Source organism: Cetorhinus maximus, chromosome 22 (genome assembly GCF_964194155.1).
Source record: "Cetorhinus maximus chromosome 22, sCetMax3.hap1.1, whole genome shotgun sequence".
In the NCBI taxonomy this organism is placed as follows: Eukaryota; Metazoa; Chordata; class Chondrichthyes; order Lamniformes; family Cetorhinidae; genus Cetorhinus; species Cetorhinus maximus.
The window spans coordinates 3,587,410-3,605,267 of NC_135900.1; the positions used below are offsets into that span (position 1 = coordinate 3,587,410).

General features: G+C 45.6%; 1 protein-coding gene across 1 annotated transcript in view; it reads left to right on the forward strand.

Moving 5' to 3' along the window:
* The window catches only part of LOC144696402 (uncharacterized), a 204,430-nt gene that overhangs the window by 161,771 nt on the left and 24,801 nt on the right, over positions 1 to 17,858 (forward strand). Inside the window, exon 14 of the mRNA XM_078567646.1 lies at positions 10,640 to 10,709. Within this exon, the coding sequence (XP_078423772.1) occupies positions 10,640 to 10,709 (70 nt within the window). The remainder of the gene's footprint in view (positions 1 to 10,639; positions 10,710 to 17,858) is intronic.

Consider the following 17,858-nt stretch of genomic DNA (forward strand, 5'->3'; position numbering starts at 1 on the left):
AAAGAACTGGAGGCAGAGAGGGTCAGGACCACCGTGACCTTCAAAGCCACCGGCATGGGGTGTCCACCCGTGCAGTTGGGGGTGATTTCCGGATCTATCATGTTACACACTGCTGTCACTGTGTCCATGGAGCAGTGGAGCCTCCTGTGGCACTGGACCTCGGACATCTGGAGGTAGTTGGAGAGCTGCCTGAACACCCTCGATGCTGTGTAGTTGCGTCTTCGGCCTGCACTCCCGCCTTGGCCTCCCTGCTGGCCCTGCACCAACTGAGCCCCTGCCTCTCCTCTTAAAGGTCTCTGTGCCCACCTGGCCCCCTCTCCCTCCTGCCCCTCTCTTCCTCTTCAGAGGAAGTTGCACCAGTGGAATACACTGTCCCCATTAGATGGGATGCAGAGGAGCAGTGCCTCGAAAGTGAGGGAACTCCGTGCTGCTATAGTAAGGGGAACCTACCAGGGCAGTTGAGTACCTAAGGTGCTGAAACGCAGGCTTGACAATCAAACGAGATGCCGAGAAACTCTAGGAAACTCTGTACTCACACAGCAAAGGACTGGCAATGACAGAGAAAGTGCTGCTGCTCCCGGGAGTCTTTTATCCTGCCTGTGGATGAGGAAATGATTAAAACGTGAATTCCGCCCACCCGTTTTGCCCGTGCAACAAGCCAAAATCACAAGGGAAGCATAAAATTGTTGACAATTGGCTTTTTAATGGCCTTAATTGGCCCTTTAATTTTCGATGGGCACTGTCCCAATTCCTGCGTATTCCTACAGACCTTAATATTGCACGTGTGCACGATGACATCAGGCCCACGCCTGACATCTTTTCACGCAATTTTACATGCATTCGGGTCAGGCCACAGTATTTATATGGCTGGCCCAGTTCAGATTCTGGACAATGGTAACCCCAGGATGTTGATAGTGGGGGATTCAGTGATGGTAATGCCAGTGAATGTCACTGACTATGCTGGAGGCTCTATAGAAATAGAAGTTGTTGGTGATAACCAGGGCTGACCTTAAATGTCCTCCTCAAGTTGTAGAAAATAAAGCTTCTAGGCCACGTCAGATTCTTGAGACTTTAGTAACCAGAGGACAGAGATTTCAGGTAATTGGCAAAAATATTAGAGGAGAGATAAGAAGAAATTATTTTATGAATGAGTTGTTATGATCTGGAATGCACGACCTGAAAGAATAGTGGAAACAGATAGCAACTTTCAAAAGGGAATTGGTTAAATGATTGAAGGGGAGAACATTTAGAAGGCTATAGGGAAAAAGCAGGGAATAGTGGGACTCTTTCATAGAGCTGGGACAGGCATGATGGGCTGAATGGCCTTCATCTATGCTTTATGACATACAAACACAACTGGTAACACAAGCTGCATCAACCGTCAACCTTGCATTCCATCGAAAGCTGCTTCTGTTCTTTTGATTAAAAAAAAGCTTATGTAGATTAGAAGGATTTAAATCAGAAGAAGAAATAAAAGCACACCTGGTCTAAGCAGCAGGTCAGGAAGCTCACTCAAAATAAAAAGCAAAATACTGCGGATGCTGGAAATCTGAAATGAAAACAGAAAATGCTGGAAATACTCAGCAGGTCTGGCAGCGTCTGTGGAGAGAGAAACAGAGTTAATGTTTCGACTCTGTGTGACTCTCCTTCAGAGCCTCTTCTTCATAAAACATACCTCTTCAGCTCTGAAAAGTCAACCATCCTGGCTCCCATGTTAGCTGACATTGTTAATGGTTTTCTCTCCTCAGATGTTGGGGAGGATTTCTCCCTCGTTGGGCGGGCTCAGCGGGAGCGGGTGGGGGCGGGTGGGGGTGGGTGGGAGTGGGCAGGGGTGGGTGAGGGCGGGTGGGAAGCCGGCTGCCACCCACGCTCGAGGCCGGACCGCGATTTCACGCTGGTGGGCCAGTTAAAGCCCGCCCAGCATGAAACACCGTGCTGCAGTGCTCAGCGCTGCCTGTGTTACGGAGGTGGGGAGGAGGGTGAGAGTGAACTTTGTGCATGCGTGCGGTTATGTGCTGGAAAACCTCCCTGACGCACAGGGCAGCCATGAACAGTTTAAAACATTAAAAATAAAGATTTTAAAAATGTTATACAGCATGTCCCCTTGTGTGACTCTGCCATGGCGCTGCTGACCGAAATATCATGCGAGTATGCGATGATTCGGGACGCTCGCCCGTGTCATTGCACATTCATTTTACGCTCGGCCGGTCTGGCCATTGTACTTATCTCTTTCAAAACTGTCGGCATCACTCCTCTCTTCAAAACACCAACTCTTGCCCCCACCATCCTTGCAAAGTACTGTCTGATCTCCAAACTTCCTTTCCTCTCCAAAATCCTTGAACACATTGTTGCCTCCCAACTCCATGCCCATCTTTCCTGGAACTCCATGCTTGGATCACTCTGACCAGGTTTCCGCCTTATCAAATGACATCCTATCTGACTGCAACAAAGGCAAACCATCGCTCCTTCCCCTCCTCAACTTGTCTGCAGCCTTTGATAAGGTTGATCACATCATCCTCCTCCAACACCTCTCCCACATCATCCAGTTGGAGGGGACTGCACTTGCCTGGTTCCATTCTTAACGATCTAATAATAGCCAGGGAATTGCCATCAAAGGTTTCTATTTCTGCTCCACCCTGTTACCTCTGGTGTTCCCCAAGGATCTATTCTTGGCTTCTTCTTATTTCTCATTCACATGCTGCCCCATGCAATATCGCCTGAAAACACAACATCAGTTTCCACATGTCCACTGACCACTCCCAGCTCCAGCTCACCACCGGCTCTCTCAGCTCCTCCACTACTGCTAAATTATCAGACTGCATATCCGACATCCAGTACTGGATGAGCAGAAATCTCCTTCAATTAAATATTGGGAAGGCTGTGGGAAATGTTTTCAAACCTCACCACAAACCCAGTTCCTTTGTCATTGACTCCATCCCTCTGGCTGCCAACTCTCTGAAGCTGAACCGAACTGTTTGCAACCTCGCTATCGTATTTGACCGGGTGATAAGCTTTCAATCACTATGACCACCTAATTCCACCTGCGTAACACTGTCAGCCTCCGCCTTTGCCTCAGTTCATCTGTTGCTGAAACCCTCATCCATGTCCTCGTTACCTTGAGATTAGACTATTCCAGTGTTCTCTGACCAGCCTCCCACCTTGCATCCTCTGTAAACTTGAGCTCGTCCGAATGTCTGCTGCCTGGATCCTAATTCACACAAGGTCCTGTTCACCCATCGGCCCGTGCTCCATGTCCTACAATGGCTCCCAGTTTGGCAACACTGTGTATTAAAATTCTCGTCCTTGTTTACAAATCCCTCCATGGCCTTTCCCTTCCCTATATCTGTAACCTCTTACAGCCCTACAATCTCTGAGGTCTCTGAGGTATCTGCACTTCTCCAATTCTGACCTCTTGCACATCCCCAATTTTAGTCTGTCCACCATTGGTGGCTGCACCTAGGCTGCCTGGACCCTAAACTCTGGGATTTCCTCCCTAAACCTCCCTCCCCTCTGCCTCTCTCTCCTCCTTTAACACACTTCATAAAATTTTGATCAATTTTATCTTTGATCAAGTTTTTAGCCGCCTGTCCTGATGTCACTTTATCTGGCTCAGAATCAACTTTTATTTCATAACGCTCCAGTGAAGTGCCTTGGGTGGTTACACTGCATTGAAGGTGCTATATGAATGCAAGTGTTGTTTTATTCAGTGCCATTTATGTCCCTGTTGCCTCACGGCCAATACTGAAAGCAGAGGAGAGTGACCACGCTCCTCTGGGCTGAGAGGTGTCAGCTGTGGCTCAGTTCATAGCACCCTCGCCTTTGAATCAGAGGGTTGTGGGTTCATGTCCCACTCCCGGAAAACCAAGAACTGTGAATGTACTCGAAAGAGTTGCAATCTGTGACTGTTGATAACTCGAAAGAGTCTCCTCTGGGCTGAGCTGTCCCACCTCGGACGAAACAACTTCTGGTGCTGGGATTATGCTCATTGTCTGGCCCAGCGCAGTTCATTCCCCCCCCTTTTGCAAGATCATTACTTCTCCTGTCGACACTTGTTTTCTGTCAGTGTTGCCTCCTAAGGGCGGCTTGGCCAATGAGCAGACAGCAGCCATTCAAAGGCGAGCTTGGGGAGTCCTTTACTTCCCCTGTGCAACAATCAATCTGGGAGCTCATTAGTGCGCGGGCAATGCAGGGCTCAGCGCGGTCACACTGCACACAGCAAAGGGACAGCATGGGCTAAAACAGAATCACTTTTTGTTTCTGCTTAATTACGGGGAAAGCTTTTCATTGTCCAGCAGCAGGCGAGGATGGAGTCTGCCACTGTAGCAGACAGTTTTATCCGTTACTCTTCCGAGATCAGACTGTGTCCTCTTTATTGTTCCAACCCCGACACCCCGCCCGATGCATGTAAGCAATCACAATGCCATCAGATCGGCTCACCATCACGTCATAAATACTACACAAAAGTTAACCGCCTCACTTAAAGGACGACATTGCACGGCTGAACCCTTGTCCCGCACCTGAGGTGACAACGCCCAGGTTTAAGTTCAAATTTCAATGGTCAAAATGCAGCTTCAAATGGAGAATTCCCATCTGGGTTAAGCCTTATTGAAAAAAGGAAACCGAGTTTTTACAGCGGCGCAGCGCTCTCTCAGAGCTCGGACGGTCTCTGTACTTTGTTGGCAAAGCTGACCTTTTATTGCCCATCCCTTGTCCACATTTAGTACAACTGAGTGGTCATTTCAGGGGGCAGTCAAGAGTCAGCCACTTTGCTGTGGGTCTGGAGGCACGTGTGCAGGCTCAGACCAGGTAAGGACAGCAGATTCCTTCCCTAAAAGGACCTTAGTGAACCAGCTGGGTTTTTACAACGATGGTCAGTTTTACTCACAGCAAATTTTTAGTTCCAGATTTTGTAAGATGGAATTCAAGGTCACAAATCTGAATTCCCACTCTCTGGATTATGAGTCCAGTAACAAAATACTACAGATAATGCCCCAGACTCCACCATCACCATCCTTGGGTATGTCCTGTCCCATTGGCAGGACAGACCCAGCAGAGGTGGCGGCACAGTGCTATACAGTTGGGAGGGACATCGGAGTCAACATCGACTCCGGACCCCATGGCCTCATGGCATCAGGTCAAACATGGGCAAGGAAACTTTCTGCTGATGACCATGTACCACCCTCCCTCAGCTGATGAATCAGTGCTCCTCCATGTTGATCATCACTTGGAGGAAGCACTGAGGGTGGCAAGGGAACAGAATGTACTCTGGGTGGGGGACTTCAATGTCCATCACCAAGAGTGGCTCGGTAGCACCACTACTGACCGAGCTGGCCGAGTCCTAAAGGACATAGCTGCTAGACTGGGTCTGCAGCAGGTGATGAGGGAACCAACAAGAGGGAAAAACAATCTTGACCTCATCCTCACCAACCTGCCTGCCACAGATGCATCTGTCCATGACAGTATCAGTAGGAGTGACCACCGCACAGTCATTGTGGAGATGATGTCCCGCCTTCACATTGAGGATACCCTCCATCGTGTTGTGTGGCACTACCACTGTGCTAAATGGGATAGATTTCAAACAGATCTAGCAACTCAAGACTGGGCATCCAGGAGGTGCTGTGGGCCATCAGCAGCAGCAGAATTGTACTCAAACACAATCTGTAACCTCATGGCCTGGCATATCCCCCACTCTACCATTATCACCTAGCCAGGGATTCAACCCTGGTTCAATGAAGAGTGCAGGAGGGCATACCAGGAGCAGCAACAGGCATACCTAAAAATGAGGTGTCAACCTGGTGAAACTATAAAACAGGACTACTTGCGTGCCAAACAGCATAAGCAACAAGTGATAGACAGAGCTAAGCGATCCAACAGCCAATGGATCAGATCTAAGCTCTGCAGTCCTGCCACATCCAGTCGTGAATGGTGGTGGACAATTAAACAACTCACTGGAGGAGGTGGCTCCACAAATACCCCCATCCTCAATGATGGAGGAGCCCAGCACAGCAGTGCAAAAGATAAGGCTGAAGCTTTTGCAAACGAGTTAGCTATGATGGATTGGGAAATGTTACCGAAAGGGATGATGGTGGATAGGCAATGGCAAACATTTAAAGATCGCATGGGTGAACTGTAACAATTGCTTATTCCTGTCTGGCTCAAAAGTAAAACAGGAAAGGTGGCCAAACCATGGCTTACAAGGGAAATTAGAGTTAGTACTAGATCCAAGGAAGAGGCATACAAATTGGCCAGAAAAACAACAGACCTGAGGATTGAGAGCAGTTTAGAATTCAGCAAAGGAGGACCAAGGGATTGATTAAGAAGGGGAAAATAGAGTACGAGAGTAAGCTTGTGGGGAACATAAAAACTGACTGTAAAAGTTTCTATAGGTATGTGAAGAGAAAAAGATAGGTGAAGACAAATGTAGGTCCCTTATGGTCAGAATCAGCAGAATTTATAATGGGGAACAAAGGAATGGCTGACCAACTAAATATATACTTTGGTTCTGTCTTCACAAAGGAGGACACAAATAACATACCAGAAATGTTGGGGGACAGAGGGTTTAGTGAGATGGAGAAACTGAAAGAAATCAATATTAGTAGGGAAATGGTGTTGGGGAAATTGATGGGATTGAAGGCCGATAAATCCCCAGGGCCTGATAATCTACATCCCAGAGTACTTAAGGAAGTGGCCCTAGAAATAGTGGATGAATTGGTGGTCATCTTCCGAGATTCCATAGACTCTGGAACAGTTCCGCCAGATTGGAGGGTAGCTAATGTAACTCCACTATTTAAAAAGGGAGGTAGAGAGAAAACAGATAATTATAGACTAGTCAGCCTGCCGTCAGTAGTGGGGAAAATTCTGGAGCCTATTATAAAAGAATTAATAGCTGAGCACTTGGAAAACAGTGGCAGAATCGGACAGAGTCAGCATGGATTTTTGAAAGGGAAAACATGCTTGACAAATCTACTGGAATTTTTCGAGGATGTAACTAGTAGAGTTGATGAGGGGGAGCCACTGGATGTGGTTTATTTGGACTTTCAGAAGGCTTTCGACAAAGTCTCACAAAAGAGATTAGCATGTAAAATTAAAGAGCATGGGATTGGGGGTAATGTATTGAGATGGACAGAAAACTGGTTGGCAGACAGGAAACAAAGAGTAGGAATAAACGGGTCTTTTTCCGAATGGCAGGCAGTGACTAGTGGGGTACTGCAGGGATCGGTGCTGGGACCCCAGTTATTCACAATGTCTTTTAAAGATTTAGATGAGGGAACTAAATGTAATATCTGCAAATTTGCAGATGACACAAAGCTGGGTGGGAGGGTGAGCTGTGAGGAGGATGCAGAGATGCTTCAATGTGATTTGGACAAGCTGGGTGAGTAGGCAAATACATGGCAGATGCAGTATAATGTGGATAAATGTGAGGTTATCCACTTTAGTAGAAAAAACAGGAAGGCAGATTATTATTTGAATGGCTATAAATTGAGAGAGGGGAATGTGCAACAAGACCTGGGTGTCCTTGTACACCAGTCGCTGAAGGTAAGCATGCAGGTGCAGCAGGCGGTAAAGAAGGCAAATGGTATGTTGGCCTTCATAGCGAGAGGATTCGAGTACAGGAGCAAGGATGTCTTGCTGCAATTATACAGGGCCTTGGTGAGACCACACCTGCAATATTGTGTGCAGTTTTGGTCTCCTTATCTGAGGAAGGATGTTCTTGCTATAGAGGGAGTGCAGTGAAGGTTTACCAGACTGATTCCTGGGATGGTGGGACTGACATATGAGGAGAAATTGAGTCGGTTAGGATTATATTCACTGGAGTTAAGAAGAATGAGGGGAGATTTCATCGAAACCTATAAAATTCTAACAGGGGTAAACAGGGCAGATGCAGGAAGGATGTTCCCGATGGTGGGGGAGTCCAAAACCAGGGGTCACAGTCTGAGGATAAAGGGTAAACCATTTAGGACAGAGATGAGGAGAGATTTCTTCACCCAGAGAGTGGTGAGCCTATGGAATTCGTTACCACAGAAAGTAGTTGAGGCCAAAACAGTGTATGTTCTCAAGAAGGAGTTAGATATAGCTTTTGGGGCAAAAGGGATCAAAAGATATGGGGAGAAAGCAGGAGCAGGCTATTGAGTTGGATGATCAGCCATGATCATATTGAATGGCGGAGCAGGCTCGAAGGGCCAAATGGCCTACTCCTGTTCCTAGTTTCTATGTTTCTATGTTTCTAACAATCCACAGCCAGAAGTGCCGAGTGGATGATCCATCTTGGCCTCCTCCAGAGGTCCCCAGCATCACAGATGCCAGTCTTCACCCAATTTGATTAACTCCACATGATATCAAGAAATGGCTGAAGGCACTGGATACTGTGAAGGCTATGGGCGCTGACAGTGTTCTGGCAATAGAACTGAAGACTTGTGCTCCAGAACTTGCTGCGCCCCTAGCCAAGCTGTTCCAGTACAGCTACAATACTGGCATCTACCCAGCTATGTGGAAAATGCCCAGGTTTGTCCTATATACAAAAAGCAGGACAAATCCAACCCGACCAATTACCATCCCATCAGTCTACTCTCCATCATCAGTAAAGTAATGGAAGGAGTCATTAACAGTGCTATCAAGCGGCACTTGCTTAGCAATAACCTGCTCACTGATGCCCAGTTTGGGTTCCGCCAGGGCCACTCAGCTTCTGACCTCATTACAGTCTTCGTTCAAACATGGACAAAAGAGCTGAACTCCCGAGGTGAGGTGAGAGTGACTGCCCTTAACATCAGGACAGCATTTGACTGAGTGTGGCATCAAGGAGCCCTGGCAAAACTGGAGTCAATGGAAATCAGGGGGAAAACACTCCATTGGTTGGAGTTATACCTAGCACAAAGGAAGGTGGTTGTGGTTGTTGGAGGTCAGTCATCTCAGCTCCGGGACATCACTGCAGGAGTTGCTCAGGGTAGTGTCTTCGGCCCAACCACCTTCAGCTGCTTCATCAATGACCTTCCATCATAAGGTCAGTAGTGGGGATGTTCACTGATGATTGCACAATGTTCAACACCATTCGCAACTCCTCAGATACTGAAGCAGTCCATTTCCAAATGCAGTAAGACCTGGATAATATCCAGGCTTGGGCTGACAATTGGTAAGTAACATTTGTGCCACACAAGTGCCAGGCAATGGCCAACTCCAACAAGACAGAATCCAACCATCGCCCCTTGATGTTCAATGGCATTACCATCACTGAATCCCCCACTATCAACATCCTGGGGTTACCATTGACCAGAAACTGAACTGGACTAGCCATATAAATACAGTGGCTACTTGAGCAGGTCAGAGGCTAGGAATCATGCGACGAGTAACTTGCCTCCTGACTCCCCAAAGCCTGTCCACCATCTATGAGGCACAAGTCAGGAGTGTGATGGAATACTCCCCACTTGCCTGGATGAGTGCAGCTCCTACAACACTGAAGAAGCTGGACACTGTCCAGGGCAAAGCAGCCAACTTGATTGGCACCACATCCACAAACATTCACTCCCTCCACCAACAACGCACAATAGCAGCAGTGTGTACCATCTACAAAATGCATTGCAGGAATTCACCAAGGCTCCTTAGACACCACCTTCCAAACTCACGACCACTACCATCTAGAAGGACAAGGGCAGCAGATAGATGGGAACACCACTACCTGGAATTTCCCCTCCAAGTCACTCACCATCCTGACTTGGAAATATATTGGCCGTTCCTTCACTGTCACTGGGTCAAAATCCTGGAACTCCCTCCCTACAGCACTGTGGGTGTACCTACACCACATGGGCTGCAGCGGTTCAAGAAGGTCACCGCCACCTTCTCAAGGGAAATTAAGGATGGGCTATAAATGCTGGCCCAGCCAGCGAAGCCCACATCGCATGGATGAACATAATAAAAGTATGGTGCCTGGAGGACACGAGTGAATCAATCGGATTTTTGCAATAATGCAGCAGCTTTCCCAGGCAATTCATTGAATTTCATCTCACTATTTACTACAGTGGGATTTTGAGCCCATGACTGCTGGGTTATTAATCTAGTACAATAAACGCTACATTCACGCTACCAGCATGACTATATGCATAGCACTCTCATCTCTGAGCCAGAAGGCTGTGGGTCACTTCAGGGATATGAGCACATAATCTGGACTGATGTTCTCAGTGCAGTACTGAGAGAGCACTGTACTGTCAAGAGGTGGCCCCTTTTGGATAAGATATCAAACTGAAAAACCTTTTCGTGTGGCCATAAAAGATCCATGGTACTATTTTGAAGAAGAGCCGGTGTCCTGGCCAATTTTTATCCCTCAACCAACACATTACTAAGGCCAATTATATGGTCATATCACATTGCTGTTTCTGGGAGCTTGCTGTGCATTAATTAGCTGCTGAAGTTCTTACATTACAACAGTGACTGTACTTCAAGAAGTACTTCATTGACTGTGAAAGCTCTTTGGGATGTACTGAGGTCAGAAAAGGTGGTGTAGAAATGCAAGTTTTTCCTTTCTTTGACAGTATGATTCAGTTTCTGATTTTTTTTCTTGTAACCCATGTCTCTTTTGGTCAGGTTCGGCCTTTAATAGTTGCTCTAAGTCTGATATTAAATCTTACTCATTTTTTTTTCTCTCTAACAGTGGTTTCCTGAGGTCGATGATAGGAAAAATGGATTTTAAAGCCCTGGAGCTGGGAGTAGACAGAGCCAAGGTAAGCACACATTTTCAGTTCAAAATAACTAGCCTGCTCTGTGAGAATCTGCTCATTGTACTGTCATACCTTGATATCAATAGCCAACAGAAAAACTGTGTGCATTTATATAGCACTTTAAAACGTACCAAGGTGCTTCACAGGTATGTACTCAGACCAAAAAAAATGACACCACACCACATAAGGAAATATCCAGAGAGGTAACTAAATGCTGGGTCATAGATTTTAAGGAGCATCTTAAAGGGCAAGAGAGAGATAGAGAGTGGGAGTCAGGGAATTCCAGGCCTTAGGCCAAGCCAGCTGGAAGAATGGCCGCCAATGGTGGACTGATGGAAATCGTGAATGCTCGAGAGGCCAGAATTGGAAAAAACACAGCGATCTCGGAGGGCTGCAGGGCTCCTGCAGAGGAGTTTACACGAGATAGGGAGGGATGGCCACAGAGGGATTTGAAAACAAGAACAATAGTTTTAAAATTGAGGTTTTGCTGAACCGGGGGCCAATGTAGGTCAACAATCACAGGTTCAATGGTAACCCCTAGAATGTTGATAGCAGAGGATTCAGTGATGGTAATGCCATTGAATGGCAAGGGGAGATGGTTAGATTTACTCTTGTGGGAGATGGTCATTGCCTGGCAGTTGTGTGGCGTGAGTGTTACTTTCTATTTGTCAGCCGAAGCCTGAATGTTGTCCATGTCTTGCTGCATATGGCCATGGACTGCTTCATGAGAGTTGCGAATGGTGCTGAATATTGTGCAATCATCAGCGAACATCCCCACTTCCGACCTTATTTTGGGGGTAAGGTCATTGATGAAGCAGCTGAAAATGGTTGGGCCTAGGACACTACCCTGAGGAACTCCTGCAGCAATGTCCTGGAATTAAGATAATTGTCCTCCAATAACCACAACTACCTTCCTTTGTGCAAGGTACGACACCAACCAGTGGAGAATTTTCCACCTAATTCCCCTTGTGTTATGGCACAGTGGATGGTAAATGCTGAGTTGTTCAAATCCCAGAGGGAAATTTGAAACAACTATTTTACAATTTGTATATATTTCGAGATGCGGCCTTGAATTCAGTCATAATAAGGCAACTGAGTCTTACAGCTTTCTTACAAAACTAAATTAAACCTTTCTTAATAAAAAATGATTTTAAGCACATACCTTGGTTTACAAATTACTACTATGGTAACTCCTAGCTCCCCTGGTTAATCTAACTCCCAGTTACACTTCCATTAACACAACACTAAAACACTTAGGTTTAAAAAGACCCAGGCAAAGTAACATGATACAGTCAAATTCAAAGTGAGTTTTCTTAACTTCAGTTCTCGCAGACGGCAACTTGAGGCTTAGAGGCTGGTGGCTTTTCACACTTCTTAGATCTTAGAATTCCTTCCTCTTACACATAACCTCATCTCCTTTATACAGATTTCTCCATTTTCAATGTAAATCCCATTGTCCCAATACATCTTTTCATCTCTGCTGTCCAAATAATAAAAATCTTTCATAGTACCAATTTTATCAGTAAGCTTTGGGAAAAATAAACACACTGTTTGACTTCTTCTGGCTAAGTGTAACATTTCACCACCTCTTTTGAAATTCAAGTTACTCTGGTTTATCTAAAATGCAAATTTTTCCCTTACACCTCACATTCTAAAACTTCAGCCATGTTTACCTATATAACATTTCAAACCTAGCTTCTCTTCTTGATACATCAAAGCCTTCAGACCAGCTGTCTTTAATTCATTAAGTTCATCCCCACACACTCAGACACAAACACACACTATTCCTATCTTACAATAAATTCCAATAACGTTATGAAAATTGTTATATTATTGACTTCAATTTTGCTGGGTTCCTTGATGCCACTCTCAGTCAAATGCTGCTTTAATGTTGAGGGCAGTCACTCGCACCTCACTTCATGAGCTCAGCTCTTTTGTCCATGTTTGGACCAAGGTTATACTGAAGCCAGGAGCCAAGTTGCCCTGGCGGAATCCAAATTGAACATTGGTGAGCCAGTTATTGCTAAGTGCCACTTGATAACACTGTCAATGACACCTTCCATCACTTTGCTGATGATTGAGATGGGACAGTAATTGGCTGGGCTGGATTTTTCCTGCTTTTTGTGGACAGAACATAACTGGACAATTTTCCACTTTGTTGGGTAAATGACAATCTTGTGGCTGCACTGGAACAGCTTGGCTCGGGGCATGGCTAGTTCTGGAGCACAAGTCTTCAGTACAATTGCTGGAATATTGTTAAAGCACATAGCCTTTGCAGTATCCAGTGCCTTCAGCTGTTTCTTGATATCACATGAAGTGAATCAAATTGGCTGAAGACATCTGTGATGCTGGGGAACTGCAGAGGAGGCTGAGATGGATCATCCACTTGGCACTTCTGTCTGCAGATGGTTGCAAATACTTCAGCCTTGCCTTTTGCACTGATGTGCTGGGCTCTGTCATCATTGAGGATGGGGTTGATGTTGAAGCACTATTTGTTTAATTGTTACCACCATTCACGAATGGATATGACAAGACTGCAGAGCTTTGATCCTATCTGTTGGTTGTGGGATCGCTTAGCTCTGTTTATTGAATGCTGATTCTGCTGTTTAGCATGTAGCCCTGTGTTCTAGCTTTAACATATTGACACCTCCTTTTTAGTTATGCCTGGTGCTGCTCCTGGCATTCCCTCCTGCGCTATTTATTGAGCCAGGGTTGATCCCCTGGCTCGATAGTAATGGTTGAGTGAGGGATAAGCTGAGCCATGAGGTTACAGATTGTTGTTATATACAATTCTGCTGCTGCTGATGGCCCACAGTGTCTCATGAATGCCCAGTTTTGAGCTGTTAAATCTGTTCTAACTTAGCATGGTGGGAGTGCCACACAATCAGTGTGAAGATGGACCTTGTCTCCAGAAGGACTGTACGGTGGTCACACTGACCAATACTATCATGGACAGTATTACGACAGGTAGATGAGGACATGGTCAGGTAGGTTTTCCCCTCTTGTTGGTTCTCTCATCACCTGCCAGAGGCCCAGTTTGGCAGATATATCCTTTAGGTGCTTTAGGAGACCCGAGCCTGCCCTGACCACGGGTCTCTAGAGTGAACAGGGTCAGTGAAATACATAGACCGGTGTATGGTCTGAGTATAATTATTCTGTTCCAATATGGTGTTTATCTGGGTGATGCTTGAAAGCTTTAAAGGTGTTGTTTGGTCTCTGGTTCCACAGGAATGTGCTGGAGTGTGCTCCCCATTGTTTCCCATCATCCCCCTGCAGTCTCTCCAGGCCCCATGTGATCCTCAACGCAATCGATAGTTTTCAAAACTTGAAGCAATGCCAGCTAATTCTAGCAAACCGATTGAAAGTTATACTCTTGCTAACCGGATGCACCAAAGCTTTAGAAGACGCCCATCACAAAGGTCTCCCAGCATCAGCGGGAGATTATTTCCTGATAAACCTGCAGTAATTACATCGCTGAAACCTTAATCCCTGTTCATCAAAGACGAAGGATTGACTGATAATTAACATCTGCACATGGAGCCATTGCCAACATAGAAACCAGCAGAGGGAAAGGACAAAGTTCTGTTTAAGATTAACCCTTAGATTGCCCGTAGATCCAGGGAAGTAGCCACCTTCTTGAATCACCAATTCATTAAAAATATATTTTGGAACTATATCACCATTCCTTCATGGTCATTGGATCAAAATCCTGGGACTTCCTCCCTAATAGCACTGTGTGTACATCACACTGACCGCAGTGGTTCAAGAAGGTGGCTCACCACCATCTCTTCAAGGGACAACTAGGAATGGGCAATAAATGCCAACCTTGTCAGTGATGCCCACACCCTGAGAATGAAGAAAAATTAAATGTGTTTCAACCCTGTGGGGCTTGATTTTCCTCTGCTTAATGCCAAGAAACATTCAGTTCTTGGAGGAAAGCAAAGGGAAAAGGTTAGGGACATGTGGCACCTGATCTCTCTCTTCACGTCACGATTGGATTTTGAAGGATCGTTCAATGTGGAATATGGTATGTTAGCATTGTGGTTATGTTACTAGACTCATGATCCAGCAGCCTGGACTAATGATCTGGTGATAAGAGTTTAAATCCCACCATGACGGCTGGAGATGTAAATTAAATTAAATCTGAATAAAAAACACTAGTCTCAATAATGGTGACCATTGAATTACCAGATTGTTGCATCCTGGTCTGGCCTATATGTGACTCCAAACCTACAGCAATGGTTGACTCTTTACTGCCCCCTGAAGTGGCCTTGCAAGCCACACAGTTAGGTTCAAGAAAGTGGCTTATCAACACCTTTTCAAGGACTGTTAGGATCTGGTAATAAATACTGCCCTTGCCAGCAGGATAATAGCAGGTAACTGAAGGAGGGGTGATGTAATGACACCTCAGGCCTTATGCTTCTCTCTGTACAGCAACAGGAGCAAACAGGCCTTGGCACTGAGCCCTGATCCCCCGTGGATCCAGGAGGGTCTGTAGCCTCTGCAAACTTGAGCTCACCAAAGCTTTGTTGCCTTTAAACTAACCCTCACTGAGTACTAATCACCCGTCAATCCCTGTGATTTCTGCCCTAATTGGATCCCAGTTTAGCAGCCCCATGACTTTCAAATTTTTGTTTAAAAATTCTCCCGTGGCCTCACCCATCTCTGTAATCTCTTCTGGTCTTACAACGCTCTGAGATATCTGTTCTCCTTCAATTCTGGTCTCTTGTCCATCCCCCACTCCCCTCATTTGTAGCCTTGCCTTCAGCTATCTAAACCCTAAGCTCTGGCATTCCCTCCTGAAATCTCTCCACCTCTTACTCCTCCTTTAACACCTGCCTTAAAACCAACTTCTTTCCCCAAGCTTTTGGCCACCTGTCCGAATATCTCATTTGGCTCAGTGTCAATTTTTTGACTGACTGATACTCCTGTGAAGGAACTCAGGACATTTAAGCACATGAACAGTGTTATATAATGGTGCTATCTTATTGTTGAGTGACCTGAGAGGATGAGTAGCTCTTTCTCGTTCTCTTCTATTTCCTAAATGATGATGAATAATCTGCTCTGAAGACTCACCTTAATCTCCACTACAGGAAAGGTTAAAGCTGCAGCAGGCACACACTGGCAGTAATGTCTATATAAGATTTTGCTTTGGTAGATATAGTCAGCAGGGCAATGACAGGACAATCCATTCAGGAGCATGGTATTATGTAAACCTTTTATTCCCAAGCTTGGCTGAGGTGTCCTTCTAACATTTGCATAGGTCACAAGCCGCTATCTAGTTCGATATGCAGCATCGCTTCTCAATTATCCCTTTGATATAGTCCCATATATAAAGACACACTCACACTCGTACCACCTACTGATGCTTCAGGGACAGCTGGCAAAAGACGATCAGAATGTTTGTAATCAATTGAGAGTGGCTGACTCCATTTCTTTCACATAATGGAACGCTTTTGTTTTGTGTTCCTAGGGACCAGCACCTTATCAGTTCACTCGGTTACTTTTTTTTATCTTTCTGTGCTCGCTCGCAAATCCTCCTGGATTTATTGCAGATGCAGCCAGCCCAGTGAAAATAATCGTACAAGCGAAGAGGCTCATCAACTCCTGGCTAGAATGCTGAGTGATTCCAATGGGAAATTAACCAGACAAAAGAGGCAGTGGGGTGATAAATGAAGAAAAAGCTTCAGTCTTTTCAAGACCTTGGACAAGAGCTTGGTCAAAGCTCAGCAGTAATGTTAGTAAACCCTCTCTCTCGTGCTAAAGCATGGTTTGTTCTCCCAAAACCACCAAGTACAGTACTAGGGAACACCTTAAAGAGCACACAAGCTCTGTCTTCCCTTAATAGCCCATGGAGTTTCATACAAACAAAAAAAATAACTTGCATTTTTATAGCACCTTTCAGCCTGTCCCAAAGCACTTCACAACTAATGAAATATTTATTGAAGTGTCGTCACTGTTTAATGTAGGAAATGCAACAGCCAATTTGCGCACAGCAAGCTCCCACAAACAGCATTGTGATAATGATGTTTCATTGATGTTAGTTGAGGGATGAATATTCAATATGACAATTCAAAATACTGTCATGGGATCTCTTGTGTCCACCTGAAAGGGCAGAAGGGGGCCTCAGTTTAATGCCTCATCCAGCAGCCGGCAGCTCTGTCATGCCTCAGTAGTGTGGCTCAGTGTCAATTTTTGTCCCATTCACACTCCTATGCAGTAACATGGGATGTTTTAGCTCGTTAAAGGCACTATATAAATGCAAGTTGTTGAGAACAATCCAGAAAACTACAACAGTCTTCCATGACTGTATCCCTCATCGAGCTGTTAGTGGGGTTAGACCTATATGGAGGGTGGGCTTTATGGGCTCAAGCATATGAAGTTGGGGAAGGGGTTTTGTCACCCACAGCCACTGGACACGATGGTCCTACTGGATGTCAAACTAGAATCCCGAGCTGGGGCTCCAGGCTGTTCCAAATGGGGTTCGAACCCACCAACCCCTGACTTAGGTTGGGGGGGGGTGGTGGTGGGGGGGGGGGGGGGGGCGGATGTTAGGTGGGCACACTATCAATAGCCTTGCTGCATGGTCCTGAGTGACGAGCAGAAATGATGGGCTACAAATGTCCTTTAGACTCTCCAAGTTGACTTTTATGTTGCTTTGTGCATAATTTAAACTCAATTCCCCGTTCATTTGCTGTCCAGAAGAAAGTTACCATAGCAACCTCAAATGAATTGCAACATTTGGAATAAACACATCTTTGACCCAGCGCATGTGAACTGTGCTTCACTTCATACCCAACTTACACTGCATTGTGAACGCCCAAGGCTGCTGCAGGAAGGGGCCATCTAGAATCTAATAGGAGCTCTGTTGGAAACAAGTCACTTTAAATGTTGACTCACTGAAGATTGCTGGCCCAAAGATTATGTCACAAAAAGGCTTTGGCTGCGAAATGCCAGCTCTTTTCAACTTGGAATCACTTACTGGAGTGATTATTACAGATCCATTTTACGTTTACAGCAAAGTTTTCTTGTTTTTTTTCCTGTATGATCGGGCGCTGGGTGGAAAATCTTCGCTGTGACTTAATTGAATTGTACGCTTCTGTTCGAGAAGAAAAAAAAAATGTCCAGATAAAATCTGTGGCAGTAGAGACT